Genomic DNA, 23,758 nt, shown 5'->3' on the forward strand with positions numbered 1-23,758 from the left:
CGGGCGGACGGGGAGGTCGCGCGCCGGCCGGGCTCCAAGGCGGAGACCCCGGCGGCCTTTGTCTTGGCTGGGCGCCCGGCCTCATGGCGCCGGGGGCCGAAGGGCCGTTGGCGCGACCGCCCGGGAGGTAGGAAGTTAGGTGGAGGGAAGTGAAAAGTTGCGGGACGTGTGGCCCCGACGGTCGGCTGCGGCCTGGCGTGGGCGGGAAGCGGGGGCTGCGGGTCCCTCTACGCGCCTTCCCCCCTGCCGTGATGGGGGAGGGTCTTGCTATGGCCGTGAGGTCGAGGGCTAGCCCTGGAGTGAGACTCACGGGTCTCTTTCTGTTCTTATCTTTCCTTTTTCTTTAGCCGAAACAACTTCCTGACAAATGGCAACATGATCTTTTCGATAGCGGTTTTGGGGGTGGTGCCGGCGTGGAGACCGGTGGCAAACTGCTGGTGTCAAATCTGGATTTTGGAGTGTCTGACGCTGATATTCAGGTAAGGAACTGGAGCTTCTCGGTGGGCAGGTCACCCCACACGGAATTGATTGTGGTATTTGGGACGTAGCCCTGAATCCCCACCCACCTTAGAACAGTGAGCCCTCCCAGGCACCCAAGGGCTAGCCACTGTGCCCTGTAAGGGGCTCCAGGAATGCAAAGGAGAGGTCAAGCTAGAGTTGAAAGTCTGACCAGTGGGTCAGTTTGTGCTGGAAGACAGGCCCCCAGCTTAGTCTGAGGAGCCGCTGCTCTTCGTTACTAAGATGTGTTCTGTGGATGAAGGCCCTTTGCCTGAGCTTTCTAACAGAAGCTTGGTTGAATGTGTGTCGTTTATGTGTTATTGAAAAAACTAGGCTATTTGCCTTCTTTACTTTGTGCCTGTTTTAACGATTTGTTGGGAGGAGAAAGCCTTTCATGTGTAGAACTGACAAAGCACAGAAGCAGGATGGTGCCAGCATCACTCTGGCTCCATTTGCCTTAAGGTCTATGTCTTCTTATATGGAATTTTGTTCCCTGTCTTATTCTCACTTACTTTCACTCCCTGGGTTTTGTTAGTGGCATGATTCTCGGACTCATCTTTGGTTGAAGCCTCCTTTTCTTCTTTCTTTTCTTTTTCTTTCTTTTTTTTTTTCTTTGATTGAACCCCAAAGGCATTTAAATTTGCTTTCTATAATGATATTTTGGGGGTCAGTCCAGGAGATGTCTGGGTCAGGGTACTGGGCCTTCCTGGGTTCAATTTCCCAGAGCCCAGCCACTTTACTTTACCGTGGGAGGACAGAGCAAGGCCGGTGAGCACTCACAGTGTCTCAACACTTTTTTTAAGGTGGTTTCTGGCATCCACTGGAAACCGCTTTTGGTGAACTCCACTTCCCGCTGTGTGCCTGCGGCCGGAGTAGCCCCACACTCTGGGTTCCCTCTCCAACTCCCAGCCTGCCTGAGGTCAGGGCAGTTTCCATGGCAGCGCTTGACTTCAGGCTTTGCGGCAGGCTTGAGTAGGAGGAGAGGGAAAGGTGAGCCAGAATCTGCCCTGGGGGAGGGGCTGGGTCAGGGCTCCCAGTCAGCGGGCCCTTGGAGCTGGTCCACAAGTGGATAGAGCCCCTTGCTCTGTGATCTTGACCTTTGCTGCTTCTTGGCACAGTCCTTGGGTGTGTTGTAAATTTTCCTTTGTTGAAGAAGATAGCGACTTAATCTTGTGCCCTTCACTGGTGGGCTTTGTGGTCCTTTACCTGCATCGTGGTGCAGATGTCAGGTCCCCAAGTGGGCAGGAGCCCTCGGGCCCAGCTGCTCTTGGAAATTGTTGTCCCACCTGTCCCATCCCATACCCCAGACCCCACTACCACTGCCCTGCCCCCAATATGTATGTCTGCCTCCCAGGGAAATACCCCAAAGCAGTTCATACTTCCAGGGAGTGTCCCTGGGGCGCCAGAAGAAAAACTGCTTTGCTGACAACTGCTCTTTCTGACTCTCAGGAACTCTTTGCTGAATTTGGAACTCTGAAGAAGGCGGCTGTGCACTACGACCGATCCGGCCGCAGTTTAGGAACAGCTGATGTGCACTTTGAGCGGAAGGCAGATGCACTAAAAGCTATGAAACAGTACAACGGTGTCCCTTTGGATGGTGCGTTTGGGATTGGCCCAGAAAGGCTACAACACTGTAGCCAGTTTGTGGAGCCTGGGGCTGGCTCCAGCCCTGCAGGAGTAGGACCCCCTCTACCTGAGGACACTTTGCATTCGCCCCTTTGTCTCTCTCTTCCATTCTGCCACTTCTCATGCTGTCCCGTACATCTGGACCAACCTCTTGTGAACCCCCATCCAGCAAGCTACATTCCTCCCCTCCTTCAGCTCCTTCCGGAAGATTCACTTCTGTGAAGCCTTCTCAGAACCACCATAGTACACCTCTGAGTACCGGGCTGTAGTCGTAAAGACAAAGGTACTTTCGCGCTTGTGAGCACCCCGGACACCTGACAGACACCCATCTACACTGGGTGAGAAGGAGCAAGGAGGCGCTGGTGGGGCTGTCGTTGGCAACATTTCGTTCTCCCACCAGCGTCTCCAGGCTGTTGCTCATGTTGGGAGCATTGAGATGCACAGCGCCCCTTTCTAGTGCTTGCATGGAGGCCAGGGTGTGTGCCGCCAGCAGGCCTCAGAGCCCTCTAACAGGAGCTGGCCCTCTTGTGTTCTCTGCCGCAGGCCGCCCCATGAACATTCAGCTTGTCACCTCACAGATTGACACACAGCGGAGACCTGCACAGAGGTGAGTTTGGGGCCTCTGGGCGGGGCTGGCCTGTGGGTGTCCACTTACCCCGCAGGCCTTTCCAGGCACATGAGCAAGTTCCCTTTTTTTGCTAGCATAAACAGAGGCGGGATGACTAGAAACCGTGGTTCGGGAGGTTTTGGTGGTGGCGGTGGCACCCGGAGAGGCACCCGTGGAGGCAGCCGGGGCAGAGGCAGAGGAACCGGCAGGAGTTCAAAGCAGCAGCTTTCTGCAGAGGAATTGGACGCCCAGCTGGATGCTTATAATGCAAGAGTAAGTCCCAGAGGAAGACTGGGTGGGGGCCGGTCAAAGACCAGCTGGAGGAGGACCTTATTTTGAGCGAGAACCTCTCTTCCTCTGTTTCAGATGGACACCAGTTAAATAGACCAGCAAATCCGCGCATGGACCAGGACCCGGAAGTCTTGTCCGTGCTCCCTGGTGGGAGGGGTGACAGACTGGGGCTGTGTGGCCAATGATGGATTTGTTTCTTTTATGTTTTAAAATAGGATTTAAAATTCATGTAAAGGTTTCTTTTTTTTTTCCCTTTTTTTTTTTTTTTTTTTTTTTTTTTTTTTTTTTTAAAACAGATTTGTTTCTTTTATGTTTTAAAATAGGATTTAAAATTCATGTAAAGGTTTCTTTTTTTTTTCCCTTTTTTTTTTTTTTTTTTTTTTTTTTTTTTTTTTTTTAATTCTGAAACAGACCTGTTTTGTACTGAGTTATTTTTGGGATAAATTTTACTGGTTGTTGTTGTGGAGAAGGTGGTGTTTTCACCTTTGCCATAATAAAATAGAAATGTGTGTAGAACTGGAACTGTTTAATTTATCTCACTCTTGGAGTCCTCACCTGGGCCAGAACTCTGGTGTGGTCTGGCGGGCAGGAGGGACACAGGATCTGAGAAGGAAATGGGGCAGGCCTGCCAGGCACATGGCACTTGGCCTGCAGGTTGGAGTTAGTCCTGCAGGAGGATGGTGGCTGCCACTTTCCCATTTCTGTTCCCGCAGATCCGAACTCCTTTCTCTCCACCCCCAACCCCGGTAGGTGGGAGGATGTGGAGCAGTGGTCCTCAGCCTGCAGCTGCCTGTGCACTGCCTGCACAGCCAGGTGAGGGGCGGGGTGGGGCGGGGTGCCCTGTGTTTCTGCCAGATTTCAGATGGCTTCTGGGTTGAACTGTTTCTTTCCTTCTGATGCTCTGGTTCTCAGAAATGTGATTTAGCAGTTCTGATTTTGCAACATAATCCCCTCATGTTTTTCGTCTTTGGTGTCATCAAGGAAGGAGCACTGTGTTAGGCTGTTTTCTTAGTTACGTACTTGGTGATGTAGCTACTAGGAGCTGCGGAAAAATATAACTTGATTTGCAGAGAACTGGAGGGGCTGGCAGCCACGGGTGCCCATCTGGACCACTCCTGGGACAGAATAGAGCTGGACAGTGACGTCACACGATCGAACGCCAGTGACCTGCCGTGCAGTTTCTGTGGTTCAGGAGGGGCCGAGATCCCTGTGGAATGCAGGGCATGGACACCCCTTTGTGCCCCCTGTCCTGAGGGCATGCCTGTGAGCTACTCACAGGGTCCTGGTTCTGTGGCTCACAGGTACATTCCAGGGTGGGGTGGGAGGGGGAACCTTTATCACCTGATGCTGGGGTGGTTAGAACATGGTGACAGCTTTTTGAGAATAGAGACTGTGGGGAGGGGTGGGTGGGGGCCTGCAGAATGGAGCTCAGAGTCACCCCAGCCTTATGGCAGCCATTGGTTTTTCCGAAGGCAGCTGCCATGGTCTGCAGCTCAGGAGGCTTCCAGGCTTCCAGGCTTCCAGGCTTCCATGTTTGGGATGGGGCTGGAATGAGTCACGAGGAAGGAGTGTGATTAAGGGGTGGCCCTTTAACTGTCAGTTACCAAGCTATCACTGCAGAGCCAGCGGCTGCCACTTGAGCTGCCTGAGCCATGTCAGGCGCTTAATGGAAAGAAGGGTGAGGTGACTCATCCCTGCCCTCAGAGGAGCCCAGTCTAACGGGAAGGGATCGTCCAGGGCCTGGCTTTAGGTGCCGTGGTCATGAGGGGTGGGTGTGGTAGAGGTTGGACCATCTGGGCAGAGCTGGGCAGCATCCCTGAGGAGGTGGCCTTGGGCTAAGCAGGCACATTCCAGGCAAGGAGACTGCTTTCTGGATGTTGGGAGAGGCGGTAGGACATCTTGCTCTGCTCCACCTGGAAGCTGAAGAGCACCTGATTGAGGGGTGCACTGAGCCCAGGCCAGAGGCTGTAAATGGTGGGACTAGTGGCCCCTGGGATGGGGAGCCGTGGGCTGTTGGCTCAGGTGTTTGGAGCTAGTGATAGCCAGGATTTGGGGGCTTGTGGGGCATCGTGAGGAGAGGCCAAGGGGTGCTGCATGGGAGGAGGATGTCGTTAGTGAAGAGAAAGTTCCAGGAAGAAAGCAGGCCAAGGACAGGGGCCGTGCTCAGTGGTGGGTCGGAGGTGGGCAGAAACACCGGATATGGGTAGGCGTCCAGATGTGGACCTAAACGAGCGTTGGTTTGAGCTGGATGTCTCTGACCTGGAAGTTGGCTTGGGGACACTAGCTGGAGGCGACAGGAGTAGGGAGGGGGTGACATCATGGTTGCTGGAGGCCTGTGGTGGGGAGGCAACTGAGTCAAAAAGCCTGTGTTTTGGCAGGGAGCTTAGAGAAGCCTCCCCATCATTTTAATCCTCAGTCTTCTTATTTGTGAAATGGGAAACCCCGCATTACTTCAAGGGCTGGAGGACCATGTGCTTTGCTGTTCATGTAGAGATACTCTTGGAAAGAAGGGACTGGTGAGTGTGCAGCGGCAGCTTCTGTGCTCCAAGGCAAATCAGGCTTCTGGTCACCTGAGGGCAGTGCTGGGTGTCCCTGTGATAGCCAGCACTTCATGCCCCAAAATACTGGTCGAATGAGTGAAAGGATGAAATAGACTTGGTGCTCTTGCACGTTTTCTCCTTCACGTTCCTTGCTCAGACACTGGATTGCAGTCTCGCAGAACGGGTGGATGGGGCTGCCCCTCTTGCTGGGTCAGGCTCCCACTGGGATGTGCCCCAGCCCACCTCCCACCATGTGGTCTGAGTGGAAAGTTCAGTGATTGGTCCAGGAGTGGCAACACGCCTCGCCTGGCTGGTCAGTTAGTCTTCAGGATTTTCAAAGGTGTTGAGAAGAAAGCCAGCGCCAGGTAGGGTGGCACACCCACAGGGACTGGGGCTTCTGGGCTCTGATGGGATGCTCAGGTGGAGAGGAGCCACTCAGCTCCTAGGTGTGTTCCTGACATTTGCTTGGTTGAGCAAAGATACATGTGGTTTACAGAGCAACGTGGATAAGGAGGAACAGCCCTGTCCTTTGGCAGGTGATGTGAAACCCAGCAGGAGCCAAGGTGCCAGAGTCGTTGAACAGTTGTCACACTCAGACATGGTTTGAAATACCGGAAGAGGAATGTTGCTGTGTCTGTGCTCAGCAACAGTTCTCTAAACAAGGGTTTTGTTCTTGCATGCAGGGAGCTGAGGCTCTAATACAGGAAACAAAAATGAGAAATTATAGTACCATCTAACAACTACAGTAGAAATAAGTGAAGTAGAACATAGATCATTTGTGTTCTGCTGGAACGTACGTTCCAATGGGGGAAAGGTGGGAAAAGTGAAATACAGGATGTCAGGTGGTGACAAGGCTATGTAAGAAAACAAAGCAGAGGATGGTAAGGAGTGGGGAGAGGCCTTTGCTGATAAGGTGGAGGTGTGAGCACCTGGGTATTTGGAGGGGAGCCTTGCTCCAGAAGAGCAAGTGCAAAGGACCTGGGGTGAGAACGCCAGGACAAGCCAGAGCCTAAGTGTGGCTGCGTGGAGGGGCCAGAGGTCGTGGGGCCTCACTACTGGCTTCTGTGCTGGGCTTTGAAGGAAGTAGCCCTGTGGGGGCATCTACCAGAGGTGCAGCCTGGCTTGGGGAGGGGCCGCCAGGGCCTAGCTTTTGGAGACTGACGTGGGTGACATCCATAGACAATGACTGAAAAAGCAGAGATGATGGAGTGGGCTTTTGTGTTTTTGTTTCAATGTGTATGAAATGTGAAGTACTCTTAAGAGCACTAGTTTTTTAACTGAAAAAAAAAACACATTCAGTCAGTACAGAAGGGTAATGATGTAAACAATCACCTTCCCAACATCGTCCAGACGAGACCTTTGTTACTGCAGGATTTTTTTTTTTAATGAGAGCTTTATTAACATGTAACTGACATACTATATAGAGTTAACCCAGTTACAGTAATTTTACTACATTCACAGAGTCACAAATCCACCACCACATTCAAATTCCAGAATATTCTCATTACCCCAGAAAGAAGCCCGTTAGCTGTCGTGCCTCAGTTCCCCTCTCTTAGCCTCCACTTGTCCACTTTCTGTCTCTGTGGATTTGCCTGTTCTGGACATTTCATACAAATGGATTTATACAATATGTGACCTCAGTGTCTGGCTTCTTTACTCAGCATAATGTCTTTGAGGTTCATCCTTTTTATAGCCTGTGTTAGTATCCAGTCCTTTATCTTGCCAAATATCTTATGGTGGTTATTTCACATTTTGTTTTATCCGTTCATCAGTTGATAGATATTTGGGTTGTATCTACTTTTTGGCTATTGAAATAATGCTGCTGTGAGCATCTATGTACACATTTTTATGTGGAGGTAGTTTTCAGTTCCTGTGGAGTGGAATTGCTGGGTCATAAAGCAACTAAGTTTAACTTTTTGAGGAGTCGCGGATCTTTCCACAGCAGCTGCACCATCTTGCATTCCAGACAGCAGTGATAAGGGCTCCAACTTCCCCACTTCCTTGCCAGTAGTTGCCGTCTATTTTTTTTTACTTTAGCCATCTATAGGGTGTGAAGTGGGTTCTCATTGTGGTTTTGCTTTGCAGTTTCTTTTCTTTATAATCTTTCTTTTTTAAATGTCTGGATTGAATAATAGTTATCATGGATAACACGTTCCTCCCTGGACAATTTGGAGGCCTTTCCTTGCAAACACTCATAGCCTAAATGGAATTGAATGTCCTGTTATTATCACCAACATTCATCACATTCAACAAAATAAAGTCGTAAAAGGTTGATTTAGTTGAACATGATGAGTACCTGTAAAACTCCAGTTTTACAAAGATGAACACGGAGATCTCTTTATATTACCTGTATTCTTTAGATTTTATAGAAATGCTCAATCAGAAATGATGTGGTCTTCTTGAAATTGACATAGCTAGCATCTTCCCTAATCATTTCTATTAGAGTCAGCCTATTTCTCCATTTAACTGTGCATGTTCTTAAGTGTCATTTTGTAATTTTGATATTCAGATTTATAGAAAAGAAGTGAGAATCATACAAAGAATTCCTGGATCCTCACCCAGACCCCCAGATGGAACCCCGTTCCTTTTCATTCTCTGTTTTTTTCTGAACTGATGGAGAGTAAGTTGCAGCGTGATGCCACTATACCCCTAAATCCTTCTACGTGTATGTCTTTAAAAACAAGGACGTCATCTTACATAATCAGACCTTAACACTTGATAACAATACCGTTATCTGAACCACAGACCTTATTCAAGTTTAGCCAGCTGACCTAATAGCCTGTGTTGTAAATGCTTTCCCTGGTTCACATGGAAGAGGAATGCCTGGGCCACTGCCTTGAGCTAAAGATGTCTGTAGTCGTCTGTAACTGGCAGTACTTAGCCTTTTCGTGTCTTTCATGACCTTGCCACTTTTTGAAGATCAGTCTCATTGGGGATTGTTTTGCTTCGTTATGATTAGTCCGGGGTTATGTATTCCAGGCAAGAATACCACTGAAAGGGTTTCCCGTGGGGTACAGCATGGTGGTCTATCTGTCTCATTACCCATGCTGTGACCTTGTTTGTGTGGTTCAGTAGGAGCTGCCAGGTTTCTGGACTGTAGTGTTATCTTTCTCCCCTTTATAATCTATAAATTTATTGGAGGAGAACTTTGAGACTAAATGAATACTTGTTTCTCACCTCATTTTGCCTGCTGATTTTAGCATCCTATGATGCAATAATTATTATGGTGTTTAATGGTGAGTTTTTTACATTTCCCCCATTCTTTCAACATTAATTGGAATTCTTTCCTAAGAAAGAGCAGTCCCTTCACCATTTATTCACTTATATATATCAGTATGGACTTGTGGGTATTTATTTGATTCTATGAGTCATAATCTGGTAACTGTTAACTCTGTTGCTCAGACTGTTAGGATTCCTCCTGTGCCCTTTTGACATGCCGTGCCCTTTTTTTTTTGGCTGCGTTATATGCAGCATGTGGTATCTTAGTTCCCCAACCAGGGATCGAACCCATACCCCCTTGCAGTGGAAGTGCAGAGTCTTAACCGCTGCACTGCCAGGCAAGACCGCCATGTCCTTTTTAAAGCACTTCCTGACTTTCTGGCCCTAGGAGAGGCTCCAGGCTCACCTTCTAGTCCCTGGCTCCTTTCATGGAGACTGGTATTTAGCAACCAAGATCTGGATATTGGGTGTGCTCTTTGCTACTGAGCTGTTGTTGCTTCTGAGCCCTCTCAGGACAGAGCTAGGAACTATATACACTAATTCACGCATACACATCTATATCCACTTCTGTATCTATTTAGCTGTATATATGCATTTTTAAAAACCATGAGTTCATACTGATATCTCTGATTCCAACCCAATTCCATAGGATTCCTTCTCACCTCCCCTTATTTGTAAATTCTTTCCCTGACAGAAACCTGGCTCTCATTATTAACATATTTGCTTATATGATGGAAGTCCCTTAAGTGTCCGCCTAACCTGATTTGAGAACTCTAACATATAGCCCTGTGAGAAGCATTTACTAACTAGGGTACAGAACTGGGTTCTTCTGTGAGTTGAGCTCAACACATAGAAGAGTATCCAGTGAAAGTACTGGTTTCCAAAGTTGCTTACGCGAGTCCTCTTCCACCCCCTTCAGTGTAATTTGTACTATAGTTAGTTTCTTTTGTTACACTTTGCATTCCATTGTGGCTTCCTCACATACCCTGGTTGATTTTTTTTTTTTTTTTGGAATTTACATTTTTTTTTTTTTTTGGTAATTTACATATATTGTCATGGAATTACATATGATTGTATAATTTTCATAAATGTTTATATGGCTTACATTAACTAGCTGTTATTATTAATGAGTCACCCTGGGATCAACTGACCATTTAGGGGAAAACAGCAATAAATAATATACATCATTAAAGATTTTAATATAAAAATAAACCATCAGGGCTTCCCTGGTGGTGCAGTGGTTGAGAGTCTGCCTGCCGATGCAGGGGACGCGGGTTCGTGCCCCAGTTCGGGAAGATCCCACATGCCGCGGAGCGGCTGGGCCCGTGAGCCATGGCAGCTGGGCCTGCGCGTCCGGAGCCTGTGCTCCGCAATGGGAGAGGCCACAACAGTGAGAGGCCCGCATACAGCAAAAAAATAAATAAATAAAAATAAACCATCAAAGTACCAGGAGGTAATCTCATATTAGTTTTATTTTTTTAATTTATTATTATTTTTAAATTTATTTATTTTAGGGCTTCCCTGGTGGCACAGTGGTTGAGAGTCCACCTGCTGATGCAGGGGACATGGGTTTGTGCACCAGTCCGGGAAGCTCCCACATGCCACAGAGCGGCTGGGCCTGTGAGCCATGGCCACTGAGCCTGCACGTCCTGAGCCTGCGCTCCGCAACGGGAGAGGCCACAGCAGGAAAAATTATTTATTTTATTTATTTTTGGCTGCATTGGGTCTTTGTTGCTGCGCGCAGGCTTTCTCTAGTTGCGGCGAGCGGGGGCTACTCTTCGTTGCAGTGCACGGGCTTCTCTTTGCGGTGGCTTCTCTTGTTGTGGAGCATGGGCTCTAGGCGTGCAGGCTTCAGTAGTTGTGGCACACAGACTCAGTAGTTGTGGTTCTCGGGCTCTAGAGTGCAGGCTCAGTAGTTGTGACGTGTGGGCTTAGTTGCTCGCGGCATGTGGCATCTTCCGGGACCAGGGCTCGAACCCATGTCCCCTGCATTGGCAGGTGGATTCTTAACCACTGCACCACCAGGGAAGCCCAATTCTCATTAGTTTCAAATACATCAGCTTGTGTAAGCTAGGCCAGAGTTAATTTTTATGTTATCTATGTGGGTTGTACAAACAAATTATAAAATGTTTTAGCATGTTAATTAATTGTAAATTAATATCTGTATATAAAAATCAATGTGAGCATTCCAGTTTTTTTTAATGTACAAAGCCATCATAAGCCATTCAAGTTACCATTAATGATTTCATAGAGTTAATATTTCTTTTTGGGTGGTTTTCTTTTTTTTTTTTTTTTTTTTTTTTTTTTTTTTTTTTTCTTTTCTAATATGGACAGGATGTAGAGTTGATGATGATACTTAAAAAAATCTATTGTTCACCTCTGGAGATTATTTTGGCACTAATTCATTCTAAAAATTGACAAAAACAAAGGAACAAACATTTAATCTGTTTTTTTCTGTACAAACTGTAATTTGAAGGGATTAAATAGCTGATGACTGGAGGTTCTTTTAAAAGAATTCCAGCTAAGAAATGCAGAAATGTTAGAAAAATCACCATTTTGTGATGCCTAATAAAATGATGCATGTTGGGAAGAGTCCTCAGCAGCTGATGTGGTGATGGATGATGGTGGGCCAGGCAGCTCCTGGAGCCTACTGCACCTCCCTGCAGGTGGGACCAGCAGAGTGTCCCCTGAGATGAAGTATTGGGAAGCCCACGGCACCTCCCGAAATTGAGCTGGGGCTCTTCCCCCCTAAGATGTAAGGGGAATAGAAGACCACACCACACTACACCACACCTAGAGGATTCACCTAGCAAATCCAGAAGTGCCCACAGGAAGTTCTCACCACAGATGTCCTGGCTTCCTCCCCACCTAAGTTCCACAAGCTTAGAAAAGGAGTCAAAAGTGACTGTGGTATAATAAATACGTAGTAAATTGATCTTTGTCCCTGGTTCCTGGGACAGAGCTCCTAAATCCCTTGGAATTTCCTGAATGATAGGATCGTCTTTTGTTATTCATAACAAGACCCTTTCAATTTATGTTAATGAATGACTCTTGGTGGGCCCCTGGATAGTTTCAGGCTGGATGCTGGTCACCAGAAAGACTAAGACTTGATTACTGGGTTGGAACTCTCAGCCCCACCCGCTCACTATCCCCTGACCTCTGGGGAGAGGAGAGGGGCTGGAGATTGTTAATCACCAACATTCAATTATTTAATAAGAATCCGCCTGCCAATGCAGGGGACACGGTTTGAGCCCTGGTCCAGGAAGATCCCACATGTCATGGAGCAACTAAGCCTGTGCGTCACAACTACTGAGCCTGCACTCTAGAACCCGAGAGCCACAAACTACTGAGCCTGCGTGCTGCAACTACTGAAGCCTGCTCGCCTAGAGCCTGTGCTCCGCAATAAGAGAAGCCACCGCAATAAGAGAAGCCACCGCAATAAGAGAAGCCACCGCAATACGAAGCGCCGTGCACTGCAACAAAGAGTAGCCCCCACTCGCCGCAACTAGAGAAAGCCTGCACACAGCAATGAAGACCCAAAGGCAGCCAAAAAAAACTATATGATGCCATCATTTTAGGACATTAAATTGTCAAAGATATGTTCTTTTAAAAGATTAACACAAGCTTTTCTTGGAAAGGGTAAAACCAGGGATTTTCATACAGGTGACATGATCCTACAGGTACAAAATCTTAAGGAATTACACAAACTTTAAGAACTAGTAAATGAGGGCTTCCCTGGTGGCGCAGTGGTTAAGAATCCGCCTGCCAATGCAAGGGACACGGGTTCGAGCACTGGTCCGGGAAGATCCCACATGCCGCGGAGCAACTAAGCCCATGTGCCACAACTACTGAGCCTGAGCTCTAGAGCCTTCAAGCCACAGCTACTGAAGCCCGCGTGTCTAGAGCCCGTGCTCTGCAACACAAGAAGCCACCGCGATGAGAAGCCTGCGCACAGCAACAAAGACCCAAAGTAGCCATAAATAAATGAATTATTTAAAAAAGAACTAGTAAATGAGCTTAGTAAGGTTACAGAATATAAGGATATAACATCAATACACAAGTCAACCAACAATTCAAAAATGAAATTAAAATTCTATTTATGTCAATACAAAAAAGAATAAAATTTGGACTTCCCTGGTGGTCCAGTGGTTAAGACTCCGCACTGCCAATGCAGGAGGCATGGGTTCGATCCCTGGTCAGGGAACTAAGATCCCACATGCCACTCCATGTAGCCAAAAAAAAAAAGGAACAAATTTAACAATAGAAGTGCCAGACCTGCACACTGAAAACTATGAAATACTGCTGGGAGAAACTAAAGATTAAATAGATGTGTGGGGGTGGGGGAGGGACAGACTGGGAGTTTGGGGTTAACTGTTACAGAATGGATAATCAAGGTCCTACTGCATAGCACAGGGAAGTATATTCAATATCCTGGGATAAACCATAATAGAAAAGTATATAACAAAGAATGTATATATGTGTATAACTGAGTCACTGTGTTGTACAGCAGAAATAAACACATTGTAAATCAACTATACTTCAATTAAAAAATTAAAGGACTTCCCTGGTGGTCCAATGGTTAAGACTCCCTGCTTCCACTGCAGGGGGCACGGGTCCATTCCTTGGTCAGGGAACTAAGATCCCGCATGCCACAAGGCGTGGTCAAAAAAATTATTTTAATAAATAGATGCGTAGAAATCTCATGCTTTAGGTTGGAACATTCAATATTGTTAAAATGGCAATTCTCCCCAGATTGCTCTATAGAGTCAATGTAATCCCTATCAATAGGTGCTTTTGTAGAAATTGAGAACAGATTTTTAAGATTTATATGGAAATTCAAAGGACCTAGAATAGCCAGAACAATTCTGAAAAGAATAATAAAGTTGGAGAACCTACACTACCAAATTTCAAAACTTAACAACAAAGCTACAGCAATCAAGAGGTTGTGGCATATAGATTAAGGAACAGAATTGAGTCTATAAATAAACCCTTAAGTTTATGGTGAATAAAATTTCAACAAACGTGCGAGGACAGTTCAGTGGGGAAAATTATTAAGTCTTTTCAACTCTTGATGCGTGTTATACACAAAAATTAGAATGGAGTACGGACCTAAATGGAAGCTGAAATTATACACAGAAGAAAATATAGGAGAAAATCTTTACAACTTTGGCTTAGGCAAAGAGTTCTTAGACACAACATCAAAAGCATGAGCCATGAAAAAAAAATTGATGTTAGAATTCACTTAAAAGGTTTTACCCTTCAAAAGACATCATTAAGACAAACAAAGTCATAGAAAATATATCTGACAAAGGACTCCCATCCAGAACCCATCAATACTCTTAAAACTGAATAGAACAACCAAACTTAAAAATGGACAAAAAACTTGAATAGATGTTTTACCAAAGAAGACTCTTCAACAGGGAAATGCAAATCAAAGCCACAGACACCATGTCACATCCACTAGGACAGCTTTAATCAAAAAGACAGACAGGGACTTCCCTGGTGGTGCAGTGGCTAAGAATCCGCCTGCCAGTGCAGGGGACACAGGTTCGAGCCCTGGTCCGTGAAGGTCCCACGTGCCATGGAGCAACTAAGCCCATGCGCCACAACTACTGAGCCTATGCTCTAGAGCCCGTGAGCCACAACTACTGAGCACACGTGCCACAACTACTGAAGCCTGCACGCCTAGAGCCCACGCTCTGCAACAGAAGCCACCGCAATGAAAAGCCCACCTGCCGCAACGAAGAGTAGCCACCACTCGCCGCAAATAGAGAAAGCCCGCGTGCAGCAATGAAGACCCAATGTAGCCAAAAAAAAAAAAAAAAAAAAGACAATGCCAAATGGCAGGGTGTGCCCAACTGGAACCTTTTCACATTGCTGAAATGTGAAAAGGTGCATCCCCACCTTGGAAAACATGAGGAATTTCACACTTGGCAATCTACCCAAGACAAATGAACAAACGGTTCATGCAAAGACAGCAAATGTTCACAACAGACAAAAAGGAAACCAAAAGTGCATCAACTGACAAGTGAATACAAACAGAATATGCTATACTTATACAATAAACAGAAAATGTGCATTCTACGCTGTAGATGGACAAAAACATTAGGTGAAATCACAAGACACCAGAATACTATATATTGTGTGATTCCACTTACAAGAAATGTCCAGGAAAGACAAATTTACAGATGCACAAAGCAGGACAGTGGTTGCCAGGGTCTGGGGGGGAAAGGGGGCTAGAATGGGCATCAACTACAAATAACTCAAGGGAAACTTTCTTGGCATGAGGATTATGCACCTCTACAAATTTACTAAAAAATTCTTGAATTGTAAACTTTCAATGGGTGGATTTTGTAAATTATACCTCAGTAAATCTGCCTTTCTATGTCATTAAATATTTTTATTTGAATAATGTAAGAAGTTTTAATTAATCACAGGGTTTTAAAATTAATATATATTAATATTTACTACAGTGTAGATGTTCTGGGGCTGCTCAGTGATCTGCTCTGCTTTTCAGATCCCTGTTAGGAAAACGTTTGATATTGTAAAAGTGCCGAAATAAATGTCCTTGCAGCTAAACCTTTGCACACAGCCATGGTTCTTTCCTCAGAATTCTGTTAAGGTTCAAGGTGTACTTTCATAGCCCTCCCCAGCCCCACTGGGTGTTCCGGGTGTGGCCATGCATGTCACATCTTTTAGGTTGTTTGCTAATTTGATAAAAGGGCCAAAGCAGCTTCACTCCTCCCTTGTGATGGTGCAGAAACGTCACATTCCAAGGGGTCCAGCTCCTGCAGGTCCAACCTGCACCTACGGAAAGGATGAAGGGCAGGGACACAATGTCAGCACTGGGTATGGTGTTGCCAGCCAGTCCCAGTTGTGGGAGACTCTAAGGACCAGTGATCCTGGTCCTTCAACAGGACACTGCACAGAGCAGAGAGGATGATCCTAAAGAAGACCCTAACACAACTAATGCAATGTATGAAGCTCTAACAAAAAGTAAAAGAACTCAGTACAATCAAGGAAAATATTGGTTAGATCTTTAATGATATTTAAGAGTTTGTTATATTTTCTTGGTTGGGATTCCAGGTACCTACTGCTCTTTAAATTACTCCAAAACGTGGTGTGAAACACATTTTACTATGGTCACAGATTCTGAAAGTTAGGGAGTGAGACAATTGTTTCGTCTGGTGCCACAAAGCAGGTCTTCTGGGTCTTCAGCCCCAGTTTTCAGATTAAGAGAAGCCACACCCCCCAGCCTCACCCTCACCAGAGTCTTGACCAGAAGCCATGATGGGATGAGACTTCTGGGGGTCCTGGGAGGCAGAGAGTGTGTTTTACACGAGAGGGTCACACATCCTTTGTTTCTATTCCCGTTGAGAGGTGGAATCTAACTCTGTTATGATGTGACTTCTTTTCTGTTATGATTCCTACTCATCTTGTGTGAAACTTGTAGGATTCAAGCTATTGTTAAGACATGTTATGTAATTCAAAATGGAGTCACACTGGCCAATGTGAACGTCCATGTTAATTGTGTTGAAATGTCTGTTGTAGCACTGCGAGTATCTTAAGTGATAAACTAAGAGTGTTACTTTAGATAAGAAGTTTGATGGATGATGTATGTCACTGGAAGAGAAGGAACAACTGATAGAGTGAAGACCCCTCCCCCAGGGGGTAACTGTTGCTCCTTAAGAGACCACTAAGCCCAGTGACTTGAAGACTCTTCCCTGAAGGACCCGACTCCATGTTGTTGAGAGCTGTTCCAGCCTTTTGAACGTTGCCAGAGGCCCTGTCAGAGCAGAAGGCAACTTCCCACTCACACTTGTCTCAAGACCTGTGGCCAGACCAGAGATGCTGCTCGTGCTGAGACGCCTCCTTCTCAGACTTCTCCTTGGAGTGGTTCATTACCCCCTTTTCCCTACTTTGTAACCGTGTGTAATAAACTGAGTGATTCGTGAATTGAATGTTGGCTACTGTTCCCTACATCTCCATTCCTGATTCTCACCTGCCCTTACTGCTAGGCCCTGCCCTTCCTTCACAGTAGACAGGCCTCTTGGAACATTTGCTCTTGGAGTCCAGCGGCCAAAATCCCATGGGAGTTGTGTGGGCGGTCCTCAGGCCAACAGCCCAGGCTGTTGAAATGGGGCCATCTTGACGGCCAGTCTTCATGGCCAGTCTTTGTGGCTGCAGCACGACCGAGCTGATTACAACTGCACAAAAGAAAGCCCAGCCCTCAGCCCACAGAATAGGAGAGAACCATAAACCGCTGCTCCAGGCCACTGCATTTGGAGTGGTTTGTTTGTTTTTAGGCTGCGCCACACAGCATGTGGGAATATTGGATCTTAGTTCCCCGACAGGGATCGAACCCATGTCCCATGCAGTGGAAGCACAAAGTCTTAACCGCTGGACCTCCAGGGAAGTCCTGGAGTGGTTTGTGGGATGACTGTACTGCTATTATTTGCTCCCAAAGGATCCTTTTCTTTTTCTTTTTGAAATTTTATTTATTTATTTATTTTGGCTGCGTTGGGTCTTCGTTGCTGTGCGTGAGCTTTCTCTAGCTGCTGTGAGCAGGGACTACTCTTTGGACTACTCTTCGTCACGGTGTGCGGGCTTCTCACTGTGTCGTAGGCTTCTCTTATTGCAGAGCATGGGCTCTAAGAGCGGAGGCTCAGTAGTTGTGGCGCACAGGCTTAGTTGATCCGCAGCATGTGGGATCTTCCCAGATCAGGGATCAAACCCGTGTCCCCTGCATTGGCAGGCAGATTCTTAACCACTGAGCCACCAGGGAAGCCTGGATCCTTTTCTTTAGAAATAGATACACGCTGAAATATTTATGACATTTGATGTTTGCTTCAAACTTGCTGCATGTGTTAAGGAAATGACGGCACACATGACACAGGATTGGACACGAGCTGGTGTTTACCTGTTGAAGCTGGTGATAGGTCCCCTGGGCTTCATAATCCCATTCTTTCTACCTCGGTCCACGTGGTGGGCTGCCTCCTTGTCCTCATGCTCCTGTGCTCTCCTCCAGCGCTGTACTGGGGAAGGTCCGTGTGACCAGCAGAAGACAGCAGAAGCGATGGCACTTCTGACACTACGTTGTAAGGGACACTGCAGCTTTGTTTTTGGCGCTTACTGTTTCCCTGGCTTGTGTTCTCTTGCTGCACGCAGACAGCTTCGTTGCTGCATGCGGACTCTTAGTTGTGGCATGCAGGATCTAGTTCCCCCACCAGGGATTGAACCCTGGCCCCCTGCACTGGGAGTGCAGTCTTGCCCACTGGACCACCAGGGAAATCCCTCTGTTTCTGTTTCTGAGGCCTCACTTGGGGGACGCCAACTGCCTTATAGAGATGCCAGAAGCTGTGGGCAGCAGGGAACTAAACCCTCCAGCCAACAGCCTGCTGCATATCCTTGAGACCAGGTCCCAGGCTCACAGCTGACCACAACCTCACAAGACTGGAGCTGGAATCACCCCGCAGAGCAGCTCCCTAATCCTCGTTCAAGATAGTAAATGTTGGTCGTTTTAAGCTGCTAAATTCCAGGGTACGTTTCTACCCAGCAACAGGTGACTAACATAACAAGTTTGGTATTTTTCAAAAAGCACTTCAGTTATGGGAAAGCAAACTTTGGCTCAACCAGCGATTCAGCAGTGCAGCAGGACGGCTGGCTCTAGCGTCGCGGTTTTCAGTGGCAGGAAGCCTCAGAAGCACACACCGAATAAATACCATACCGGAATGCTCTGTCTTTGGCCAACTCAACTTCCTACACGTAAAGGGGACAGTGAGACTCTTAGATACAGAGAACTCGCAAATACTCATCAAAAGTTAAGACATTTTGAAAAGATACCAAGGTCACTATTTCACATTAAGTTCTATGGCCTAAAAGGCCCTCCTACGCACAATCTAGGGGTGTGTGTTTGTGATGATTCTGGTGTTGAACATTTGGGGGCTCAGACCCCGCGAGGAGGAGGAGGAAGCGGGGTGCTTGGCGGGCATTGGCGGCACGGGCTCCGCCAGGCCTACCACATTGGTCACAAATCATGGGCCCCACCTGGAACTGCAAAATGCTCCCGGGTTGAGCGCATAGGCAAGTGTCCAATACTCGCCATGCGGCTGGAGAACCCGGGTCGGCCGTGGTGCCTGGGCCAGGAGCTCCTGGCAGGGCGACCACATACTGACTTGGTCTGGAAGGAGCGAAAGGCTCGGCAGGCGCACGGACCCCTCTCCTGGAAGGGCGCGCTAGGCCGACACCCGCGGATGAAAGTCCGGCGGTAACTTCCAGGAGGCCGGACAGCGGCGACTAGGCGCGAAGGCCGCCTCAGGCTGGACGGCGGCCATCCGCTGACCCCGGCTCCTAGAGGGGACAGGCCGGGCCCGTTTGTCCTCGCAGAATGACGGCTGCGTACCCACAGAAGGAGGCGTGGCCGTGGAGGGAGACGCGCCCGTTGACAGACGCGCGTTCCAGCACCTCGCGGAAATGCCACCCCGCGCCCACGTTCCGCGTGGGGCTCAGCGAGACTGACACTGCCCCGCCCCTTCAGCTTGCGGGCTGACCCCTGGGGATGCCCGGGTCCAAAAATTGCCTGGGGCAAAGGGCGCAGAAGCCCCAACGGGGCAGGCCTCCGCAAACGTCCCCAACGTCGCACCGCCCACGCGGGACGCGCCCACGAGGCCGTGCCTACAAGATGGCGGCGGCGCGCAGACGCCAGGCCCCGCGCGCATGCGCTCTCCGCAGCCCGCCCGTCGCGAGCGGAAGTCGCGTGACCCCGGAAGTGGCCGGCCGGGCGCGCGCGGGCGGGGCGGCAAGGTTCGTCATTCTGTGCGGGAGGGAGCGCTAGAGCGGCGAGGACGATCCTCCGGTGAGCGCGGGCGGCGGGGCTGGCGAGCGCGGTGGGCGCGGCAGGCGGGGCGGCCGCGGGGGAGGAGGCCGGGGCCGCGCCTTTGTTCTCGCCGCCCGCCCCGCCCGCCAGCCCCGCCGAGGGGGCCGCGGGGGAGGAGGCCGGGGCCGCGCCTTTGTTCTCGCCGCCCGCCCCGCCCGCCAGCCCCGCCGAGGGGGGCTGCGCCGGGCGGGGGCGGCATTGACAGCGGGCGGTGGCCCGGGCGTAGGGCGGGCCCACGTGCGGGTCGGGGGCCCTGGGATCCGGAGGCGGGGGCTTGGGTGCTGGGGGCGGGATCCGGGGGCTGTGCAGGCCTCTTTTGTGGTCGCCGCTCGTGCCCAGGACCCCCTCCCCGCTGGTGCGCGCGGGCCCGGGCCAGGCCGGACGCCCCTTCCCTTGGGCGGTGAGGTCCCCGCGCCCCACCCCACGCGCCGGGCCGCGCCCGGCCCAGATTGCAGGCCCTGCGGAAGTGCGGGCCGCGCCATCGCACTTAAAGGATCCTGTCGCCTGCGGCCGCGATTGAGTGGCGTTAGGGCGTGAGTCTTCTAGAGGAATTCCAGAGGAAGCAGCAGGGAGGTCTGGAAAAGCGGGCCGGCCCCACCCCGCCTGCGGCGGCCGGGCGGTTCCGGGTCCCTAGCGGCCCTTTGTAAGATCTGATCCTCGCGCGGGTCCCAGCCTTGACTATCTTTACTGGCAACTGGTGGCCCTGACCCACCTCCTGCACCTCCAGGTTAGATCTGAGCGGGTTTCAGATACTCCTCAGGGATTCTAGGGGGTGCGACGGTCATCCCTACCGAAGGAAGCCCAGTGGCTGCCCCATCACTGCTCCTCGCTTTGTCAGCACTGCTGCGGGCTCTTCTGGGGCAGGGTCCGGAAGGAGGGTCCTGAGACTACCACATGTTTGCAGCGGTTCGCAAATTCTAGGTCGCAGACCCTCACAATTGGAGATATGGTTGGCAGACACTTAGGATCTCTCATGCCATTTTAGGACTTACCTGTGAGACTGAGGTTGGCCTTGTCATCTGAGCCTTAGGAGAGTCCTGTGTTTGAAGGGTGAGACAGAACTGACCCGTGTCTTGCACAAAGGCTTTGGTTTGCAGCTAGGACATGTCCGAAGGAACCCTCTGGTTAGAGAGGACCCGGCAGGAGGGGTCCCTTGAGGCAAGGGCCTGGGCAGCTCAGAATAAGCAGCAGGACTTGGTCCTGATGTTGCCTGGTGGCACCAGGGTGCTGCTGTTTCCTGGGCAGCAGGGGAGCTGTGCCTGGTCTCCCCTAGGAGCAGGCTGCAGGTTCCATTTAGCTCTGGGTGCTGGACCTGGGGTGGGGTCCCCTGAGGTAGGCAGGGTTCAAGGAGGTAAGTGTGGCCCCTCTGGGCCTCAGGAGCCAGTGTCTGGGGCCTTTTCAAAGTTATGGCTGTCGTTGCTTTCCTGTTACAGAAGGTGCACCTCTCCTTGGGCCCAGGTGGGGCTTGGCCACCTGCAGAGATCTGACGCAGATCACCTGGGGGACCTGCAGAGGGGCAGGAGGGGGAACACTGTGGGTCCCTCCGAGATGCCACAGCCCATGCTACCCTGCCCACAGGTGTCCCAGACCTAGCTAGAGGTGAGTATGGCTGAGCAGGAGCCCACAGCTGAGCAGCTGGCGCAGATTGCGGCTGAGAACGAGGAGGATGAGCATTCGGTCAACTACAAGCCCCCGGCCCAGAAGAGCATCCAGGAGATCCAGGAGCTGGACAAGGATGACGAGAGTCTGCGCAAGTACAAGGAGGCCCTGCTGGGCCGTGTGGCCGTGTCCGCTGGTGAGTGGGCCCTGGTGGGTGTGTGTGGACACCTGTAGCTTTTCTGGGTGTTTGCTACTATTTCCCCCACTGGTGAAACTCTAACTTGCTGTCACTTTGCAGACCCCAACGTCCCCAATGTTGTGGTGACCCGACTGATCCTGGTTTGTAGCACGGCCCCAGGCCCCTTGGAGCTGGACCTGACAGGTGAGTGGCATCTCTGAGGTTCCTGGCTGGGGCTGCCTGGCACCCTGCTGCTTCCACTAAAAATAGTTTGTTGGGGTGCTGGCGCCCTCTTGTGGGGAGCACAAGAAGTGTAGCCAAGTGGTCTTCAAAGGCTCTGGCTTTGGTGTGGTCTAGGTCTGGATTGCCACGGGTTATGTGGCGGGGCCGGGTGGAAGGGGCGCCCCACCAGGGCCAGAGGCTTCCCCTGGCTGAACCTCTTAGTGTGGCGTTCCTCTCAAATGCAGGTGATCTGGAGAGCTTTAAGAAGCAGTCCTTTGTGCTGAAGGAAGGTGTGGAATACAGGATAAAAATCTCCTTCCGGGTAAGGAGGAGGCTCAGGGAGGTGCCAGGGTCTGGGGCTGGGGATCCTGGCTGAGCCCTGCTTGGGGTGCCTCCTTGCAGGTGAACCGAGAGATCGTGTCCGGCATGAAGTACATCCAGCACACGTACAGGAAAGGCGTTAAGAGTGAGTGAGGGTGGGCGCCAGGCCCAAGCCCCCAGGAGGGAGGTGGCCACCCAGGGGCTCAGGGATCGGGAGGGAGAGAGGAAACACCCAGCTCTGCTCCCTGACCAACGCCTTTTCTGCATCGCAGTTGACAAGACCGACTACATGGTGGGGAGCTATGGGCCTCGGGCGGAGGAATACGAATTCCTGACCCCCATGGAGGAGGCCCCCAAGGGCATGCTGGCTCGAGGCAGCTACAACATCAAGTCCCGCTTCACAGATGATGACAGGACTGACCACCTGTCCTGGGAGTGGAACCTCACCATCAAGAAGGAGTGGAAGGACTGAGCCGTGGCTGGGAGGTGGGCAGGGCGGGCGGACGGAAGGACGGACATGCCCCTCCCCACCCCTCCGGACCCCAGACCAAAGTGCTGACAGGGCCCGCCCACGCTGCCGCCACTCCCCCTGGTCTGCCTCCTGGCCGGTCTGTCTGTCCCTCCTCCACCCTTCCAGCCTGCTGGCCCCAGCCTCCTCGGTGGTCTAGTGTTGTTGCTGCTTCCGCCTGTGCTGTGGGGAGGGAGGTCTACACCTCCCCTTCTGTATCCCTTGAGGTTTCCCCACTGTCCTAACCCGACCTGAGGTCCTGGCAAGGGAACCAGGCATTGCAGAGGGGCTTAGGTCCCCTGGGCCTTCTCTGTTGCCCCACCTCGTGTTCTGGCACGCCCTCCTGGTGGGGGTGGGGTATACCACGTGGGGCCTCGTTGGGCCGGTCGTCCTCCAGCTTTCACTTCTCCCTGGTCAGTCCATCCATCGCTGTCAGTAACCGTCTAACCATGATGCCTTAACATGTGGAACGTGTGCTGAGGGGGCGTCACTAATCTCCTAATCCCGTGTCTGCATGAGCATGTGGTCTCCCCCAGTCCCTGCCCCGTCTGTGATCCCCGTGGCCCGAGAAGGTGTGTGGGATGTGCTGCTGCTGCTCCCCGGTCTGCCTGGGCCTGGCCAGTCCACCTCCCCCTGGTCAGGGCTGCGGGGACGGCTCCAGGGGCTTGGGAAAGCCAAATGCCAAACCTTGAGCGGCCTCCAGTCCCATCTGGGAGGCTGGGTGTCCTCACACCTCTGCCTTCTCTGTCCCGGTGGGCAGTGCCTAGAGCCCACGGCCCCAAGAGAGAGCCCTCAGCAGACAAAACCAGTGGCCAAGCCTTACCTGTCCCGCCTGGGCCTGCCGGCCTGGAGTCATGTGCCTGGCCTGTCGGTATTTATTGCCTCCATATGTGCCGTCCTCTGGGCCCACTGGCCTGCTGCCTCTGCCCCCAGGCTCGGTGCCACCATCCCCAGCAGGCCAACCAGGACCCAGCCAGGACAACTGTGGGACCAAGCTTGCACAGCTGGAGCCGTCCCCTGTGCCCCCCACCCAACCCTGCCCCTCCCCGGTCAGGCCCGGGCCTAGAACGCACAAGAGCCTGTCCTGCTTCTCCTTTTCTGACCGGGAAATAAATCCCCCCTAAGGAGCCAGGGTGTCTGCTGGTCGTCTCCTGGTGGGAAAGGGGAAGTGGGGCCCTATTCCTCTGCTACCCCAGGGCACCCAGAGGCCAGCCAGGGGCCAGGTGCAGTCACCACTGCTCCTGTGGCTGTTGAAGGAGAATGGGTTTAAAGC

The 23,758-nt window shown here is 50.7% G+C and overlaps 2 protein-coding genes across 3 annotated transcripts in view; both read left to right on the top strand.

The window, feature by feature from the left end:
* The window catches only part of ALYREF (Aly/REF export factor), a 4,396-nt gene extending 375 nt beyond the window's left edge, over nucleotides 1-4,021 (top strand). Inside the window, exons 2-7 of the mRNA XM_007462384.1 lie at nucleotides 348-479; nucleotides 1,948-2,095; nucleotides 2,668-2,731; nucleotides 2,827-3,004; nucleotides 3,773-3,835; nucleotides 3,935-4,021. Of these exons, the coding sequence (XP_007462446.1) occupies nucleotides 348-479; nucleotides 1,948-2,095; nucleotides 2,668-2,731; nucleotides 2,827-3,004; nucleotides 3,773-3,835; nucleotides 3,935-4,021 (672 nt within the window). The remainder of the gene's footprint in view (nucleotides 1-347; nucleotides 480-1,947; nucleotides 2,096-2,667; nucleotides 2,732-2,826; nucleotides 3,005-3,772; nucleotides 3,836-3,934) is intronic.
* A 15,568-nt stretch (nucleotides 4,022-19,589) lies between these two features.
* ARHGDIA (Rho GDP dissociation inhibitor alpha) lies at nucleotides 19,590-23,612 on the top strand. Of its 2 annotated transcripts, XM_007462314.1 has the most exons (6): nucleotides 19,590-19,636; nucleotides 21,236-21,452; nucleotides 21,555-21,638; nucleotides 21,902-21,978; nucleotides 22,059-22,122; nucleotides 22,250-23,612. In XM_007462314.1, exons 2-6 carry the CDS (start codon nucleotides 21,263-21,265, stop codon nucleotides 22,447-22,449), a joined length of 615 nt encoding a protein of 204 aa, XP_007462376.1. In that variant the 5' UTR covers nucleotides 19,590-19,636; nucleotides 21,236-21,262; the 3' UTR covers nucleotides 22,450-23,612. The 2 variants fall into 2 exon arrangements, with proteins under 2 accessions (XP_007462376.1, XP_007462377.1); XM_007462315.1 differs by lacking the exon at nucleotides 19,590-19,636 and having other exon boundaries at nucleotides 21,263-21,452; nucleotides 22,382-22,449.
* The last annotated feature ends 146 nt before the right edge of the window (nucleotides 23,613-23,758 follow it).

This window comes from Lipotes vexillifer, unplaced genomic scaffold, assembly GCF_000442215.2.
Source record: "Lipotes vexillifer unplaced genomic scaffold, Lipotes_vexillifer_v1.1 scaffold1691, whole genome shotgun sequence".
Classification (NCBI taxonomy): Eukaryota; Metazoa; Chordata; class Mammalia; order Artiodactyla; family Lipotidae; genus Lipotes; species Lipotes vexillifer.